The sequence below is a fragment of the Balaenoptera acutorostrata genome, chromosome 9, assembly GCF_949987535.1.
Source record: "Balaenoptera acutorostrata chromosome 9, mBalAcu1.1, whole genome shotgun sequence".
Classification (NCBI taxonomy): Eukaryota; Metazoa; Chordata; class Mammalia; order Artiodactyla; family Balaenopteridae; genus Balaenoptera; species Balaenoptera acutorostrata.
In genome coordinates this window covers 51,149,998-51,167,132 of record NC_080072.1, presented here as the reverse complement: position 1 = coordinate 51,167,132, position 17,135 = coordinate 51,149,998, and the positions used below count along the sequence as shown (strand labels likewise).

The following is a 17,135-nucleotide window of genomic DNA, read 5'->3' as shown; positions in this document are numbered from 1 at the left end:
GAATCTCCTGATTCTCTGCCTGGCTCTGTAGGTGCTGCCCCTCAAGACCTGTCAGCCTCACCCTCCAGCCCTCAGCTCTGGAGAGCTTCAAAGCACTTGGTGCTGTCGTAACAGCTTTTATGATAAGAGGGATGAAAAAAAAGATATTTAAGAGAAAAGTGCCTTCTAATTAAGCCCATGGCCATAGGACTGTCTCAAAGTCAAGGTCAGAAGAAAATGTACAAGTTTAAGCAGCCAGTGAGGTGGAGGTGGGATTGGGTAAGAAGGAGTTTAACAAAAGTGAATTCATCTCAGTTCCCGTCTTGTTTACCAGATTTAGCTTCAAAGAACTCTTGAATACTTCCTCTAGGCCAACCCACCTTCACGGGAGAGAAATTTGTCACTGTTGAGCACATTGGAAAGAACCTTTGCGCTCCAAAGGCATTTCCAGAAAAGAAACACAGAAAATGTTGGTTCTTTAACAGCACCAGAGGAAAAAATTACCAGCCTCCTCAGAGGGTGGTTTTGAAAATACATCATTTGTTTGAATGTGTCTCTTTTGTTAACAGGTAGGTCACACTATGGAAAACCTTTCTCTAAGAATAAATAGAAATGGAGTCTAAACTGCTTGTTCCTAACATCATACTAAATTTAAATAGAAAATTATTCTCCCTTCTTCATTGTTTATTTTGAGAATACTGTCTGGAGAGAGGCTTTTGTGTATAGCTTAAGTGAGAAAGGAGGTTGTTTAGGCCAAAGAGAGAATAGATGCTGAGAGTCTAAAGCAATAAGCAGAGATTAGCTCATAAAATTTATTCAATATCACTTTATTCAAGGAGAAGATTAAATTATACAGAAAATGGAGGGAATGGAGCTCCTCAGAGGAATGAGTTTTCTCTCATGGCCTGAGAAAGTGTGATGGGGCAGCTCTTCCTTTCCAGCCCTTAGTACTTGGTAGGGACTTTATAAGTGATGATCAAATGAATGAATGCTTCTTACATATAGGGTGGACAGCTCCCTCCTGGAATCACTATGTTTTCCTGCAACACCAGCACTTCTGGTCATTCTACCTTCCTCCTCACTGGCTTTCCAGGTCTGGGAGCTTCTCATCATTGGGTTTCCATCCCCATCAACCTCATCTGTGTGGTTTCCGTCCTGGGTAAGGGTATCATCCTCTTTCTGATCCGCACAGATCCAGCCTTACACGAACCCATGTACATCTTCCTGTCCACGCTGGCAGCCTCTGATCTGGGCCTCTGTGCCTCCACCTTCCCCACCATGGTGCAGCTCTTCTGGCTGGGTGTTTGTGAGCTGCCCTTCAATCTTTGTGCGGCACAGATGTTCTTCATCCACGCCTTCACCTATGTGGAATCTGGTGTGCTGCTGGCCATGGCCTTTGATCACTTTGTTGCCATCCGGGACCCTCTGCACTATGCCTCAGTTCTTACCCACTCAGCCATGGCCAAAGTGGGGCCTGCCATCCTGGTGAGGGCCGTCCTGCTCAATCTCCCAGGACCCATCCTCCTGTGGTGTCTGCTCTTTCTCCAGATCAGTGTACTCTCTCACTGTTACTGCCTGCACTGTGACCCTGTGGGTTTGGCCTGCTCAGAAACTCAGGTCAACAGCCTGGTGTGCCTGGTCTCCATCCTCCTCTCTTTGGGCTTTGACTCTTCCCTCATCATACTCTCCTATGCCCTAATCCTATGGACCGTGCTGAGCATTGCATCACCTGGGAAACGACTAAAGGCACTCAACACGTGTGTCTCACACCTCTGCATTGTTCTCATCTTTTACTTGCCCAAACTGGGGCTGTCTGAGTTGCACCGAGTAGAGAAGCACAGCTACCCTGCTCTGGCAGTGCTTACGGCCAACCTGCGCTTCTTGGTTCCGCCCTTCATGAACCCCATTGTCTACTGCACCAAGTCTAAGCAGATCCTTCAGGGCCTCCTAAAGCGCTTCCAGCAGAAAAGGGTTGATGTCTTGTAGAGCAATTGAAGGACACAGTGGCACACAACCCCTGTGGGTCAACCTGGATCTTGGGGGACGATTAGTGGTGGAGTTAACTTTTGAGGTTTCTGAATGTTTCAGATCTTACCACTGAGCCTTTTGTGAGGCAGCACCAGCTTCTATAATTACAGTTTTGGGGGACTGAGATCATTGGAAAGCATATAGAAGTATCATCTTGGTAATCCTCTTGTTGCTCTGATCAGAGTTGAACTATTTCATACTCATATATACTGTAACATCTCCTTGCCTAGGGGACTCACTGAGATGATGTGTGTGCATGTCTATTCGTGCAGGCACTTCTATCCTTTTCCCCACTGGATTCTACCCCCGACCCATTTTATTTCAAACCTAAGGAAGAACTATATTTCTGTTCTATTATGTATAATAAGAATATTATGTGTAAGTAAGCTATATTCACCTTAATACTAGCCCTCTTCTCCCACATTTAATGTTAACCAGCTCATATACCAAGAAATAGAAAAGGGGAGTGGTTGGTGGGACACACGTAGGATAATACTGTACCTGCTGAGTTCATGTATCACCTATTTACACCTTAGGGAGTGGCAGTTTTCTCTTGGTTGTCTTCATGTGTGTCTCTGCTTTGAGCTAGAGAGAAAGTTTGGTGTTGCCAAGCCCAGGAAAGCTGCTCACCGTCCATTTAGATTTTCTTATGATTAAGTATTGATATTTGAAATTATGGTTAGGTCCACTTTCTGAGCCTGCATTAGAGCCCACATGAGGAAAAAGTCCACATTTGTGGCTAGATTCCATCGTTTTTTTGAGAAAGCATTTCACCTAGACATTACAAAATGTCTATCTCTAAAACTGCCAACCCTATCAGGTATGATTAGTAAGGATTTAAATATTAATTTTCACATTCTGATGTCACTACTTAGTAACTGCATGATGGGTGAGCCGTTCCCATGCATGAGACAATGAAAAGAATTCCTTCAGCCTTAACAGCTCCTATTTTTCAGGTCTTTATTATTATTTTTTCTTCCTTCCTGAGGGAAGTTCTTTTTATTGATTCATTTTTTTAAAAAAGCCAGTTTATTGAGGTATGATTGGCATATTAAAAGCTGTGCATATTTAGTGTGTACAACTTGATGGGTTTGGAGAGAAGAGGTCTACTGTATAGCATAGTCCCTGTTGTTAACAATACTGTATTGTATCTTAAAAATTTTCTAAGAGGGTAGATCTTGTGTTCCTATCAAATAAAAAAATAATAATAAATAAAAAAGGCAAGAGGAAACTTTTGGAGATGATGGATATGTTTATGGCATAGATTGGGGTGATAGTTTCACAGAGCCCTTAATTTTATTGGTGTCATCCACTTGATATTTTTGAGATGTGAACCCTATCATTCTGACTGAACACTTATATCACAGGAGGCTGGGTAGGTTTGCAGCAATGTGCACTTTAGCCATTTGCCTTTATTTATTTATTAAATTGAAATATAGTTGATTTACAATGTTGTGTTTGTTTCTTGTGTACAGCAAAGTGATTCAGTTATACACACACACACATACATATTCTATTTCATATTCTTTTCCATTAAAGTTTATCACAAGATATTGAATATAGTTCCATGTTCTATATAGTAGGACTTTAAAAAAAATCTATTTTATATATAGTAGTTTGTATCTGCTAATCCCAAACTCCTAATTTATCCCTCCTCCCATTCCCCTTTGGTAGCCATAAGCTTGTTTGCTATGTCTGTGAGTCTGTTTCTCTTTTGTAAATAAGTTCATTTGTATCATATTTTTAGGTTACACATATAAGTGATATCATATGATATTTATCTTTGTTTGAATTACTTCACTTAGTATGATAATTTCTAGGTCCATTCATATTGCTGCAAATGACATTATTTCATTCCTTTTAATGGCTGAATAGTATTCCATTGTGTGTGTGTGTGTGTGTGTGTGTGTGTGTGTATCTGTATATTACATCTTTATTCATTCATCTGTCAATGGACATTTAGGTTGATTCTATATCTTGGCTATTGTAAATAGTGCTACTATGAGCATAGGGGTACGTATACCTTTTTGAATTATACTTTTGTCTGGGTATATGCCCAGGAGTGGGATTGCTGGATCATATCGCAAATTTTTAGATTTTTAAGGAATGTTTGTACCATTCCCCATAGTGGTTATACCAATTTATATTCCCACCAACAGTGTAGGAGGGTTCCTTTTTCTCTACATCCTCTCCAGCATATAACATTTGTAGACTTTTTGGTGATGGCCATTCTGACTGGTGTGAGGTGACACCTCATTGTAGTTTTGATTTCATTTCTCTAATAATTAGCTATGTTGAGCATTTTTTCATGTGCCTATTATTGGCCACACATATTCTTTGGAGAGATGTCTGTTTATGTCTTCTGCCCATTTTTTTGATTGGGTTGTTTGGGTTTTTTTTGATATTGAGCTGTATGAGCTATTTGTTTATTTTGGAAATTAAGCCATTTTTCGTCACATTGTTTGCATATACCTTCTCCCATTCCATAGACTGTCTTTCTGTTTTCTTTATGGTTTCCTTTGCTGTGCAAAAGCTCATAAATTTGATTAGGTTTCATTTGTTTATTTTTACTTTTATTTCTATTGCCTTGGGAGACTGACTGAAGAAAACATTGCTACAATTTATTTCAGAGAAAGTTTTGCCTATATTCTCTTCTAGGAGTTTTATGGTGTCATGTCTTATATTTAAGTCTTTAAGTCATTTTGAGTTTATTTTTGTGTATGGTGTGAGTTAGTGTTCTGAACTGCATTGATTTGCATGTAGCTGTCCAGCTTTCCCAACACCACTTGCAGAAGAGACTATCTTTTCTCCACTGTATATTCTTGCTCCTTTGTTGAAGATTAATTGACCATAGGTGTGTTGGCTCTCTGTTCTGTTCCATTGATCCATATGTCTATTTTTGTGCCAGTACCACACTGTTTTGTTTACTGTTGCTTTGTGGTATTGTCTGAAGTCTGAGAGGGTTATGCCTCCAGCTTTGTTCTTTTCCCTCAGGATTGCTTTGGTAAGTCTGGGTCTTTTATGGTTTCACATAAATTTTAGGATTATTTGCTCTAGTTTGGTGAAAAATGTCATGGGTAATTTGATGGGGATCACATTAAATCTATAGATTGCTTTGGGTAGTAGGGCCATTTTAACAATATTAATTCTTCCAATACAAGAACATGGGATATCTTTCCATTTAAAAAATCACCTTCAATTTCTTTTATCAATGTTTTTTAGTTCCTAGCATACAAATCTTTAACCTCCTTGGTCAGGTTTATTCCTACATATTTTTTTTTTGGTGTGATTGTAAAAGGGATTTTTTTTACTTTCCCTTTTTGATATTTCATTGTTAGTGTAAAGAAATGTGACAGATTTCTGTTTGTTAATCTTGCATCCTGCTACCTTGCTGAATTCGTTTGTCAGTTCTAGTAGTTTTTGTGTGGAGTCTTCAGGGTTTTCTATATATAGTATCATGTCATCTGCATATAATGACAATTTCACCTCTTCCCTTCCAGTTTGGATCCCTTTTACTTCTTTTCCTTGTCTGATTGATGTGGCTAGGTCTTCCAGTACTATGTTGAATAACAGTGGTGAGAGTGGGCATCCTTGTCTTGTTCCAGATTTTAGAAGGAAGGCTTTCAGTATTTCACCATTGAGTATTATGTTGGTGGTGGATTTGTTATAAGTAGCTTTTGTTATGCTGCAGTATATTCCTTCTATACCCACTTTGGTGAGAGTTTTTATCATGAATGGATGTTAAATTTTATGAAATGCTTTTTCTGTATCTAATTGAGATGATCATGTGGTTTTTGTCTTTTCTTTTGTTGGTGTGGTATGTATCCCATTGATTGATTTGCATATGTTGAACCATCCTTGTCACCCTGGGATGAATCCAACTTGGTTGTGGTGTATGATCCTTTTTATGTGTTGTTGGACTCAGTTTGCTAATATTTTATTGAGAATTTTTGCATCTATATTCATCAAAGATATTGGCCTTTTTTTTTGGTAGTGTCTTTGTTTGGTTTTGGTCATGGTGGCTTCATAGAATGACTTTGGGAGTGTTCTCTCCTCTTCAGTCTTTTGGAAGAGTTTGAGCAGGATCGGTTTAAGTTCTTCTTTGTATATTTGGTAGAATTCCCCAGTGAAACCATCCAGTCTTAGGCTTTTGTTTGCAGGGAATTTTTTTTTCCTTCTAAAATTACAGATTCAATTTTACCTCTAGCAATTGGTCTCTTCAAATTATCTGTTTCTTCTTGATTCAGTTTTGGTGGGCTACATGTTTCTAGAAACTTGTCCATTTCTTCTAGGTTGTCCGGTTTGTTGGCATATAATTGTTCATGGTGTTCTCTTATAATTTTTTGTAGTTCTGTGGTAGTGGTTGTTATTTCTCCTCTTTCATTTCTTATTTTGTTTATTTGGGTCCTCTGTCTTTTCTTCTTGGTGAGCCTGGCCAGAGGTTTGTTGATCTTTATCCTTTCAAGAAACCAGCTCTTGGTTTGATTATTTTTTTCTATTTTTTGGTCTAAAATCTTTGTTTTTATTTATTTTCATTTTAAAAAAATTTTTATTGAAGTATAGTTGATTTACAATGTTGCATTAATTTCTTCTTTACAGTAAAGTGGCTCAGTTATACACACACATATATATGTATGTATACACATACATATATACATACATATATATATGTGTGTGTATATATATATTCTTTTTCATATTCTTTTCCATTATGGTTCGTCAGAGAATATTGACTATAGTTCCCTGTGCTATACAGTATGACCTTGTTGTTTATCCATCCTGTATATAACAGTTTGCCTCTGATAATCCCAAACTCCCATTCCTTCCCTCCCCTCCCCCCCACCTCCCTCGGCAACCACAAGTCTGTTCTCTATATCTGTGAATCTTTTTTTGTTTCATAGACGTGTTGATTTGTATTGTATTTTAGATTCCACATATAAGTGATATCATATGATATTTGTCTTTCTCTTTCTGACTTACTTCACTTAGTATGATAAGCTCTAGGTCCATCCATGTTGCTGCAAATGGCATTATTTCATTCTTTTTGATGGCTGAGTAATATTCCATTGTATATATACCACATCATCTTTATCCATTCATCTGTTGATGGACATTTAGATTGTTTCCATATCTTGGCTATTGTAAATAGTGCTACTATGAACATAGGGGTAAATGTGCCCTTTCGAATTATACTTTTCTCTGGGTATATGTCCAGGAGTGGGATTGCTGGGTCATTGGCAACACTATTTTTAGTTTTTTGAGGAACCTCCATACTGTTTTCCATAGTGGCTGCACCAATTTACATTCCTGCCAACAGTGTAAGAGGGTTCCCTTTTCTCCAAACCCTCTCCAGCATTTGTTATTTGTAGAATTTTTGATGATGGCCATTCTGACTGGTGTGAGGTGGTACCTCATTGTAGTTTTGATTTGCATTTCTCTAATAATTAGTGATGATGAGCATCTTTTCATGTACCTATTGACCATCTGTATGTCTTCTTTGGAGAAATGTCTATTTAGGTCTTCTGCCCATTTTGTTGTTTGGGTTGTTTGTTTTGTTGTTGTTGAGTTATAAGAGCTGTTTGTATATTTTGGAAATTAAGCCCTTGTCAGAGGCACTGTTTGAAAATATTTTCTCCCATTCCATAGGTTGTCTTTTCATTTTGTTTATGGTTTCCTTTGCTGTGCAAATCTTGTAAGTTTGATTAGGTCCCATTTGTTTATTTTTGCTTTTATTTCTCTTGCCTTGGGGGACTGACCTAAGAAAACATTGGTATGATTTATGTCAGAGAATATTTTGCCTATGTTGTCTCCTAGGAGTTTATGGTGGCATACCTTTTTTAAATCTTTAAGCCAGTTTGAGTTTATTTTTGTATATGATGTGAGGATGTGTTCTAAATTCACTGATTTACATGCAGCTGTCCAACTTTCCCAGCACCACTTACTGAAGAGACTGTCTTTTTCCCATTTTATATTCTTGCCTCCTTTATCAAAGATTTATTTTTAAACATATTTACTGGAGTATAATTGCTTTACAATGGTGTGTTAGTTTCTGCTGTATAACAAAGTGAATCAGCTATACATATACATACATCCCCATATCTCCTCCCTCTCGCATCTCCCTCCCACCCTCCCTATCCCACCCCTTTAGGTGGACACAAAGCACTGAGCTGATCTCCCTGTGCTATGCGGCTGCTTCCCACTAGCTATCTATTTTACATTTGGTAGTGTATATATGTCCATGCCACTCTCTCACTTCATCCCAGCTTACCCTTCCCCCTCCCCATGTCCTCAAGTCCATTGTCTATGTCTGTGTCTTTATTCCTGTCCTGTCCCTAGGTTCTTAAGAACCATTATTATTATTTTTAGATTCCATATATATGTGTTAGCATACGGTATTTGTTTTTCGCTTTCTGACTTACTTCACTCTGTATGACAGTCTCTAGGTCCATCTACCTCACTACAAACAACTCAGTTTCTTTTTATGGCTGAGTAATATTCCATTGTATATATGTGCTACATCTTCTTTTTCCATCCATCTGTCAATGGACACTTATGTTGCTTCCATGTCCTGGCTATTGTAAATAATGCTGCAGTGAACATTGTGGTACATGACTCTTTTTGAATTATGGTTTTCTCAGGGTATATGCCCAGGAGTGGGATTGCTGGGTTGTATGGTAATTCCATTTTTAGTTTTTTAAGGAACCTCCATACTGTTCTCCATAGTAGCTGTATCAATTTACATTCCCACCAACAGTGCAAGAGAGTTCCCTTTTCTCCACACCCTTTCCAGCATTTACTGTGTGTAGACATTTTGATGATGGCCATTCTGACTGGTGTGAGGTGATACCTCATCGTGGTTTTGATTTGCATTTCTCTAATGATTAGTGATGTTGAGCATCCTTTCATGTGTTTCTTGCCAATCAGTATATCTTCTTTGGAGAAATGTCTATTTAGGTCTTCTGCCCATTTTTCGATTGGGTTGTTTGCTTTTTTGATATTGAGCTGCATGAGCTGCTTGTATATTTTGGGGATTAATCCTTTGTCAGTTGCTTCATTTGCAAATATTTTCACCCATTCTGAGGGTTGTCTTTTTGTCTTGCTTATGGTTTCCTTTGTTGTGCAAAAGCTTTTACGTTTCATTAGGTCCTATTTGTTTATTTTTGTTTTTATTTCCCTTTCTCTAGGAGGTGGGTTAAAAAGGATCGTGCTGTGATTTATGTCATAGAGTGTTCTGCCTATGTTTTTCTCTAAGAGTTTGATAGTGTCTGGCCTTACATTTAGGTCTTTAATCCATTTTGAGTTAATTTTTGTGTATGGTGTTAGGGAGTGTTCTAATTTCATTCTTTTACATGTAGCTGTCCAGTTTTCCCAGGACCACTTATTGAAGAGGTTGCCTTTTCTCCACTGTATACTCTTGCCTCCTTTATCAAAGATAAGGTGACCATATGTGCATGGGTTTATATCTGGGCTTTCTGTCTTGTTCCACTGATCTATATTTCTGTTTTTGTGCCAGTACCGTACTGTCTTGATTATTGTAACTTTGTAGTATAGTCTGAAGTCTGGGAGCCTGATTCCTCCAGCTCCATTTTTCTTTCTCAAGATTGCTTTGGCTATTCAGGGTCTTTTATGTTTCCATACAAATTGTGAAATTTTTTGTTCTAGTTCTGTGAAAAATGCCAGTGGTAGTTTGATAGGGATTGCATTGAATCTGTAGATTGCTTTGAGTAGTAGAGTCATTTTCATAATGTTGATTTTTCCAATCCAAGAACATGGTATATCTCTCCATCTGTTTGTATCATCTTTAATTTCTTTCATTAGTGTCTTATAGTTTACTGCATATAGGTCTTTTGTCTCCTTAGGTAGGTTTATTCCTAGGTATTTTATTCATTTTGTTGCAATGGTAAATGGGAGTGTTTCCTTAATTTCTCTTTCAGATTTTTAATCATTAGTGTATAGGAATGCAAGAGATTTCTGTGCATTAATTTTGTATCCTGCAACTTTACCAAATTCATTGATTAACTCTAGTAGTTTTCTGGTGACATGTTTAGGATTCTCTATGTATAGTATCATGTCATCTGTAAACAGTGACAGCTTTACTTCTTCTTTTTCAATTTGGATTCCTTTTATTTCTTTTTATTCTCTGATTGCTGTGGCTAACACTTCCAAAACGATGTTGCATAATAGTGGTGAGAGTGGGCATCCTTTTCTTGTTCCTGATATTAGTGGAAATGGTTTCAGTTTTTCACCATTGAGAACGATGTTGGCTATGGGTTTGTCATATATGGCCATTATTATGTTGAGGTAAGTTCCCTCTATGCCTACTTTCTGGAGGTTTTTTTTTTTTATCATAAATGGGTGTTGAATTTTGTCTACAGCCTTTTCTGTAGAGATGATCGTATGGTTTTTCTCCTTCACTTTGTTAATATAGTGTATCACATTGATTGATTTGCATATATTGAAGAATCCTTGCATTCATGGGATTATCCCCACTTGATCATGGTGTATGATCCTTTTACTGTGCTGTTGGATTCTGTTTGCTAATATTTTGTTGAGGATTTTTGCATCTATGTTCATCAGTGATATTGGTCTGTAGTTTTCTTTTTTTGTGACATCTTTGTCTGGTTTTGGTATCAGGGTGATGGTGGCCTCGTAGAATGAGTTTGGGAGTGTTCCTCCCTCTGCTATATTTTGGAAGAGTTTGAGAAGGATAGGTGTTAGCTCTTCTCTAAATATTGATAGAATTCGCCTGTGAAGCTCTCTGGTCCTGGGCTTTTGTTTGTTGGAAGATTTTTAATCACAATTTCAATTTCAGTGTTTGTGATTGGTCTGATTATATTTTTATTTTTTCCTGGTTCAGTCTTGGAAGGTTGTGCTTTTCTAAGAATTTGTCCATTTCTTCCAGGTTGTAAATTTTATTGGCATAGAGTTGCTTCTAATAATCTCTCATGATCCTTTGTATTTCTACAGTATCAGTTGTTACTTCTCCTGTTTCATTTCTAATTCTATTGATTTGAGTCTTCTCTGTTTTTTCTTGATGAGTCTGGCTAATGGTTTACCAATTTTGTTTATCTTCTCAAAGAACCACCTTCTAGTTTTATTGATCTTTGCTATTGTTTCCTTCATTTCTTTTTCATTTATTTCTTATCTGATCTTTATGATTTCTTTCCTTTTGCTAACTATGGGTTTTTTTTGTTCTTCTTTCTCTACTGCTTTAGGTGTAAGGTTAGGTTGTTTATTTGAGATGTTTCTTGTTTTTTGAGGTAGAATTGTATTGCTATAAACTTCCCTCTTAGAACTGCTTTTGCTGCATCCCATAGGCTTTGGGTCATCGTGTTTTCATTGCCATTTGTTTCTAGGTATTTTTTGATTTCCTCTTCGATTTCTTCAGTGATCTCTTGGTTATTTAGTCGCATATTGTTTAGCCTCCATGTGTTTGTATTTTTTATAGTTTTTTTTTTCCTGTCATTGATATCTAGTCTCATAGCATTGTGGTCAGAAAATCTACTTGATATGATTTCAATTTTCTTAAATTTACCAAGGCTTGATTTGTGACCCAAGATGTGATCTATCCTGGAGAATGTTCCATGAGCGCTTGAGAAGAAAGTGTATTCTGTTGTTTTTGGATGGAATGTCATTTAAATATCAATTAAATCTGTCTGGTCTGTTGTGTCATTTAAAGCTTGTGTTTCCTTATTTTCATTATGGATGAACTGTCCATTGGTGAAACTGGGGTGTTAAAGTCCCCTACTATGATTGTGTTACTGTCGATTTCCCCTTTTATTGCTGTTAGTGTTTGCCTTATGTATTGAGGTTCTCCTATGTTGGGTGCACATATATTCATAATTGTTATATCTTCTTCTTGGATTGGTCCCTTGATCATTATGTAGTGTCCCACTTTGTCTCTTGTAATAGTCTTTGTTTTAAAGTCTATTTTGTGTGATATGAGAATTGCTACTCCGGCTTTCTTTTGATTTCCATTTGCATGGAATACCTTTTTCCATCCCCTCACTTTCAGTCTGTATGTGTCCCTAGGTCTGAAGTGGGTCTCTTGTAGACAGCATATATTCAGGTCTTGTAATTGTGTTCATTCAGCCAGTCTATGTCTTTTGGTTGGAGCATTTATTCCATTTACATTTAAGGTAATTATCGATATGTATGCTCCTATTCCCATTTTCTTAATTGTTTTGGGTTTGTTATTGTAGGTGTTTTCCTTTTCTTGTGTTTCTTGCCTAGAGAATTTCCTTTGGCGTTTGTTGTAAAGCTGGTTTGGTGGTGCTGAATTCTCTTAACTTTTCTTGTCTGTAAATATTTTAATTTCTCTGTCGAATCTGAGTGATATCCTTGTTGATTAGAGTAATCTTGGCTGTAGGTTTTTCTCCTTCATCACTTTAAATACGTCCTGCCACTCCCTTCTGGCTTGCAGAGTTTCTGCTGACAGATCAGCTGTTAACCTTATGGGGATTCCCTTGTATGTTATTTGTTGCTTTTCCCTTGCTGCTTTTAATATTTTTTCTTTGTAATTAATTTTTGATAGTTTGATGAATATGTGTCTTGGCGTGTTTCTCCTTGGATTTTTCCTGTATGGGACTCTCTGTGCTTCCTGGACTTGATTAACTATTCTCTTTCCCATATTAGGGATGTTTTCAACTATAATCTCTTCAAATATTTTCTCAAAACCTTTCTTTTTCTCTTCTTCTTTTGGGAACCCTATAATTTGAATATTGGTGTGTTTAATGTCCCAGAGGTCTCTGAGACTGTCCTCAATTCCTTTCATTCTTTTTTCTTTATTCTGCTCTGTGGTAGTTATTTCCAGTATTTTATCTTCCTGGTCACTTATCCATTGTTCTGCTTCAGTTATTCTGCTATTGCTTACTTCTAGGGAATTTTTAATTTCATTTTTTTGTGTTGTTCATCATTGTTTGTTTGCTCTTTTTTTCTTCTAGGTCCTTGTTAAATGTTTCTTGTATTTTCTCCATTCTATTTACAAGATTTGGATCATCTTTACTGTTATTACTCTGAATTGTTTTTCAGGTTACTGCCCATTTCCTCTTTATTTGTTTGGTCTGGTGGGTTTTTACCTTGCTCCTTCATCTGCTGCATATTTCTCTGTCTTCTCATTTTGCTTAACCTACTGTTTTGGGGGTCTCCTTTTTGCAGGCTGCAGGTTCGTTGTTCCCATTGTTTTTCGTGTCTGCCCCCAGTGGATGAGGTTGGTTCAGTCTTGTGTAGGCTTCCTGGTGGAGGGGACTGGTGCCTGTGTTCTGGTGGGTGGGGCTGGATCTTGTCTTTCTGGTGGGCAGGGTTGCATCTGATGGTGTTTTTTGGGGTATCTGTGAACTTATTATGATTTTAGGCAGCTTCTCTGCTAATGGGTGGGGTTGTGTTCTCATCTTGCTAGTTGTTCGGCATGGGACATTCAGCAATGGAGCTTGCTGGCCGTTGGGTGGAGCTGGGTCTTAGTGTTGAGACGGAGATCTCTGGGAGAGCTCTCACTGATTGATATTACTTGGGGCCTGGATGCCTCTGGTGGTCCAGTGTCCTGAACTCAGCTCTCCCACCTCAGAGGCTCAGGTCTGACACCAGGCTGGAGCACCAAGACCCTGTTAGCCACACGGCTCAGAAGAAAAGGGAGAAAAATGAAAAAAAAATTAAAGAAAGAATATAAAATAATTAAAATAAAAAATGAGAAATTATTGAATAAAAAAAAAGTATTAAAAAAACAGAAGAGAGCAAGGAGACCAATAAACAAATCCACCAATGATAACAAGCACTACTAACTATACTAAGATAAACATAAAAATCAGAAACAAGTCAGTCACATACAGCAAACCCCAAGTCTAGAGTTGCTCCCAAGGTCCACCATCTCAATTTTGGGCTGATTTTTTGTCTATTCAGGTATTCCACAGATGCAGCATACCTCAAGTTGATTGTGGGGATTTAATCTGCTGCTCCTGAGGCTGCTTGGAGAAATTTCCCTTTCTCTTCTTTGTTCGCACAGCTCCTGGTGTTCAGTTTTGGTTTTGACCTCACATCTGCGTGTAGGTTGTCCTCAGGCTTCTGTTCCCGCTTAGACAGGATAGGGTTAAAGCAGCGGCTGGTTAGGGGGCTCTGCCTCACTCATGCCAGGGGGAGGGAGGGGTACGGTAGTTATAATTGGAATGTGGGGCGAGCCTGCGGTGGCAGAGGCCAGCGTGATATTGCAACATCTTGAGGCACGCCATGTGTTCTCCCGGGGAAGTTGTCCCTGGATCATGGGACCCTGGCAGTGTCATGCTGCACAGGCTCCTGGGGGGGAGTGTGGATAGTGACCTGTGCTTGCACACAGGTTTCTTGGTGGCTGCAGCAGCAGCCTTAGGGTTTCATGCCCATCTCTGGTGTCTGAGCTGATAGCCATGGCTCATGCCTGTCTCTGGAGCTTGTTTAGGTGGTCCTCTGCCTTCTGTGGGCAGACAGGGAAGGAATCCCCTCTCCTCGTGCACCCCAAAACAATGGTCTGTTGCCTCTTAGGCAGGTCCAGAGTTTTTCCCGGACCCCCTCCTGGCTAGCTGTGGTGCACTAGCCCCTTTCAGGCTGTGTTCATGCAGCCAACCCCAGTCCTATCCCTGGGATCTGACCTCCGAAGCCCAAGCCTCAGCTCACAGCCCCCACCCACCCTGGCGGGTGAGCAGCCAAGCCTCTTAGGCTGGTGAATGCTGGTCAGCACTGATCCTGTGTGTGGGAATCTCTTCGCTTTGTCCTCTGCACCCCTGTTGCTGCGCTCTCCTCTGTGGCTCCGAAGCTCCCCACCGTCTCCGCCAGTGAAGGGGCTTCCTAGCGTGTGGAAACCTTTTCTCTTTCACAGCTCCCTCCCAGTGGTGCAGGTCCCGTCCTTATTCTTTTTTTTTTTTTTTTTGATGATCATAACTACTCCATGAGGAAGATACTATTATCTTATCAAGTTTTACAGTTTTACAGGTTAGAAAAATGGTGTCTAGAGAAGTTAAATAGCTTGTACAAAGCTGAAATTCAAACCAGGCACATTGTTAAGAAACTAATTAAGGACTCCCCTGGCGGTCCAGTGGTTAAGACTGCGCTCCCAGTACAGGGGACGTGGGTTCGATCCTGGTGGGGGAACTAAGATATCACATGTCGTGCAGCAAAAAAAAAAAAAAAAAAAAAAAAAGAAAGAAAAAAGAACCCGTCCCTATTCTTTTGTCTCTGTTTTTCCTTTTTTCTTTTGCCCTACCCAGGTACGTGGGGGAGTTTCTTGCCTTTTGGGAAGTCTGAAGTCTTCTGCCAGTGTTCAGTAGGTGTTCTCTGGAGTTGTTCCACATGTAGATGTATTTTTGATGTATTTGTGGGGAAGAAGGTGATCTCCATGTCTTACTCCTCTGCCATCTTGAAGGTCCCCCCTCTTCTTGAGTGTTTAAAGACTTTATTTGAAATTGTTTTCTCATCCAATTTTTCTCTTAGTGTTAGGACTTCTGATAGTTAAAACAAAAAATTTATAAAGATATAAATGTGAATCTTTCCATTTGGAATGTCTTGATTTAAGGCACTTTTGAAAATTCAGTCAAACTTTCTAGCTTTCTTGGAAGAAACATATGTCTAAATCCTCACCTACCCTAAGACCTAACATATTCACCCATATTGCTATACCAAGAATTAAAGTTACTTTCATGTTTAAATTCTGAATTCATCTGGAGTTCATTTTTGTATATGGAGTGAGGTTGGGATCTAATGATCTTCCATGTGGATAGTGATTTTTTTCCAGCTACACTAATTGAACAGGGCTTCCTTTCAATAAGTTCTTACTGAGTTAAGATAAAGGTGGAATGCTGTTTACAAAGAGATGATTGTCCTGTTTACTGTGATCTTCTGGTCTGTGAGACTGTACCTGTACCTAGGGGTCTGTGGCATAGGTCTTAGACATATATAATTGAAAAGGCAAGACTCCAATGGGATATCAATGCAGGGATCTCTGTGTAAGGTGGAACGTAACTCATTTTAGCCTCATCCTTTCATTCTTTCTTATCCTCAAACATTCACATCCCTGCAGGGATGAGGAGTCCAAGAGGCTGCATAGTTGTAGGACCTCACAATGGGACTGAAGATGGAGGACTGCTCTATTTCCTGTCCCCTGTACTTCTACAAAGCTAAGCCAATTTTATGCCAAATTAAAGCCTATTGTGTCTTATGCACATAATCCAAACACATGACCAGTGCTGCTAGTGAGCTGTCTGTTCTAATAATTCTCCTTCTGATGGACTCTAATTCAGTGAGGTCTTTTTTTCTTAAACAGTTGTTTTTCAGACATATTTGTTCTGTTCTGTGAGTTCACCTCCCCTGGAGACATTGGCTACTGTAGGACAATGAGCATGTGCTGCGAAATCCCCAGCATCAATGAAAGGGTGTGTGAGGTCCTTGGATGAAGAGCCCAAGGCACCAAATACAGATAGTAAATCTTCCCCCTCCCCACGAAACAAAATAAAAAACCTATGTCCACTAGGGAGAAGCAGATTTGGGAATAGAAATGTCCTTGGGTAATGTGTCAGTCCTGAGAGCTTTAGAAGGTTGGGGACACTATTATCTGAGGTTAGTTGTGAACCAAAGTGGGCAAAGACCATTCTATGTGCTATGAATATTCTAATATCAAAGCTATAGTTTGGGGCTGAGAAAGTCCCTTTAGGTAATAACTATTAAATCAGTAAGAGACATTTTCTAAGAGTGGGCTCAGTAGAGATGAGGATAGGGTAACCTCAGGGAACAGATGGAGAAAGGGACCTCCACATAGGAAGAAAGTCCAAACAACTCAGATTGGTAGTCAACACCACTAAAAATTCAGCCCAGTGGCTGAGATGCTGAGGTACCTCCAGGAGTATTTTAGTCTGCTTCCTTTAAAAACCCAGAGCTATTTAGAAGTTTTGTCCTCACAAGGGCCAAGCAGTTGGTAATATATCCTTTATACTCTTTTCCCATCTGTTCTGAGTACAACAGTTGGGAGGGAGAGGGAGGGACAAATTAGAATGAAAACTTAAGTGGTAAGTCAATAGTCATAACCAAACACTTAAAAATAAGCTGCTACAGGGCAAAACTGACATTGCACCCCAGTTTCCTCAATCTGCTAGGATACACCAGTCTCAGGCTAT

At 38.9% G+C, this 17,135-nt stretch overlaps 1 protein-coding gene across 1 annotated transcript; it reads left to right on the top strand.

Moving 5' to 3' along the window:
- Positions 1-1,011: 1,011 nt before the first annotated feature.
- LOC103012752 (olfactory receptor 51H1-like) lies at positions 1,012-1,965 on the top strand. The gene has a single exon (XM_007173627.2). The coding sequence runs from the start codon at positions 1,012-1,014 to the stop codon at positions 1,963-1,965; it is 954 nt and encodes a 317-aa protein (XP_007173689.2).
- The last annotated feature ends 15,170 nt before the right edge of the window (positions 1,966-17,135 follow it).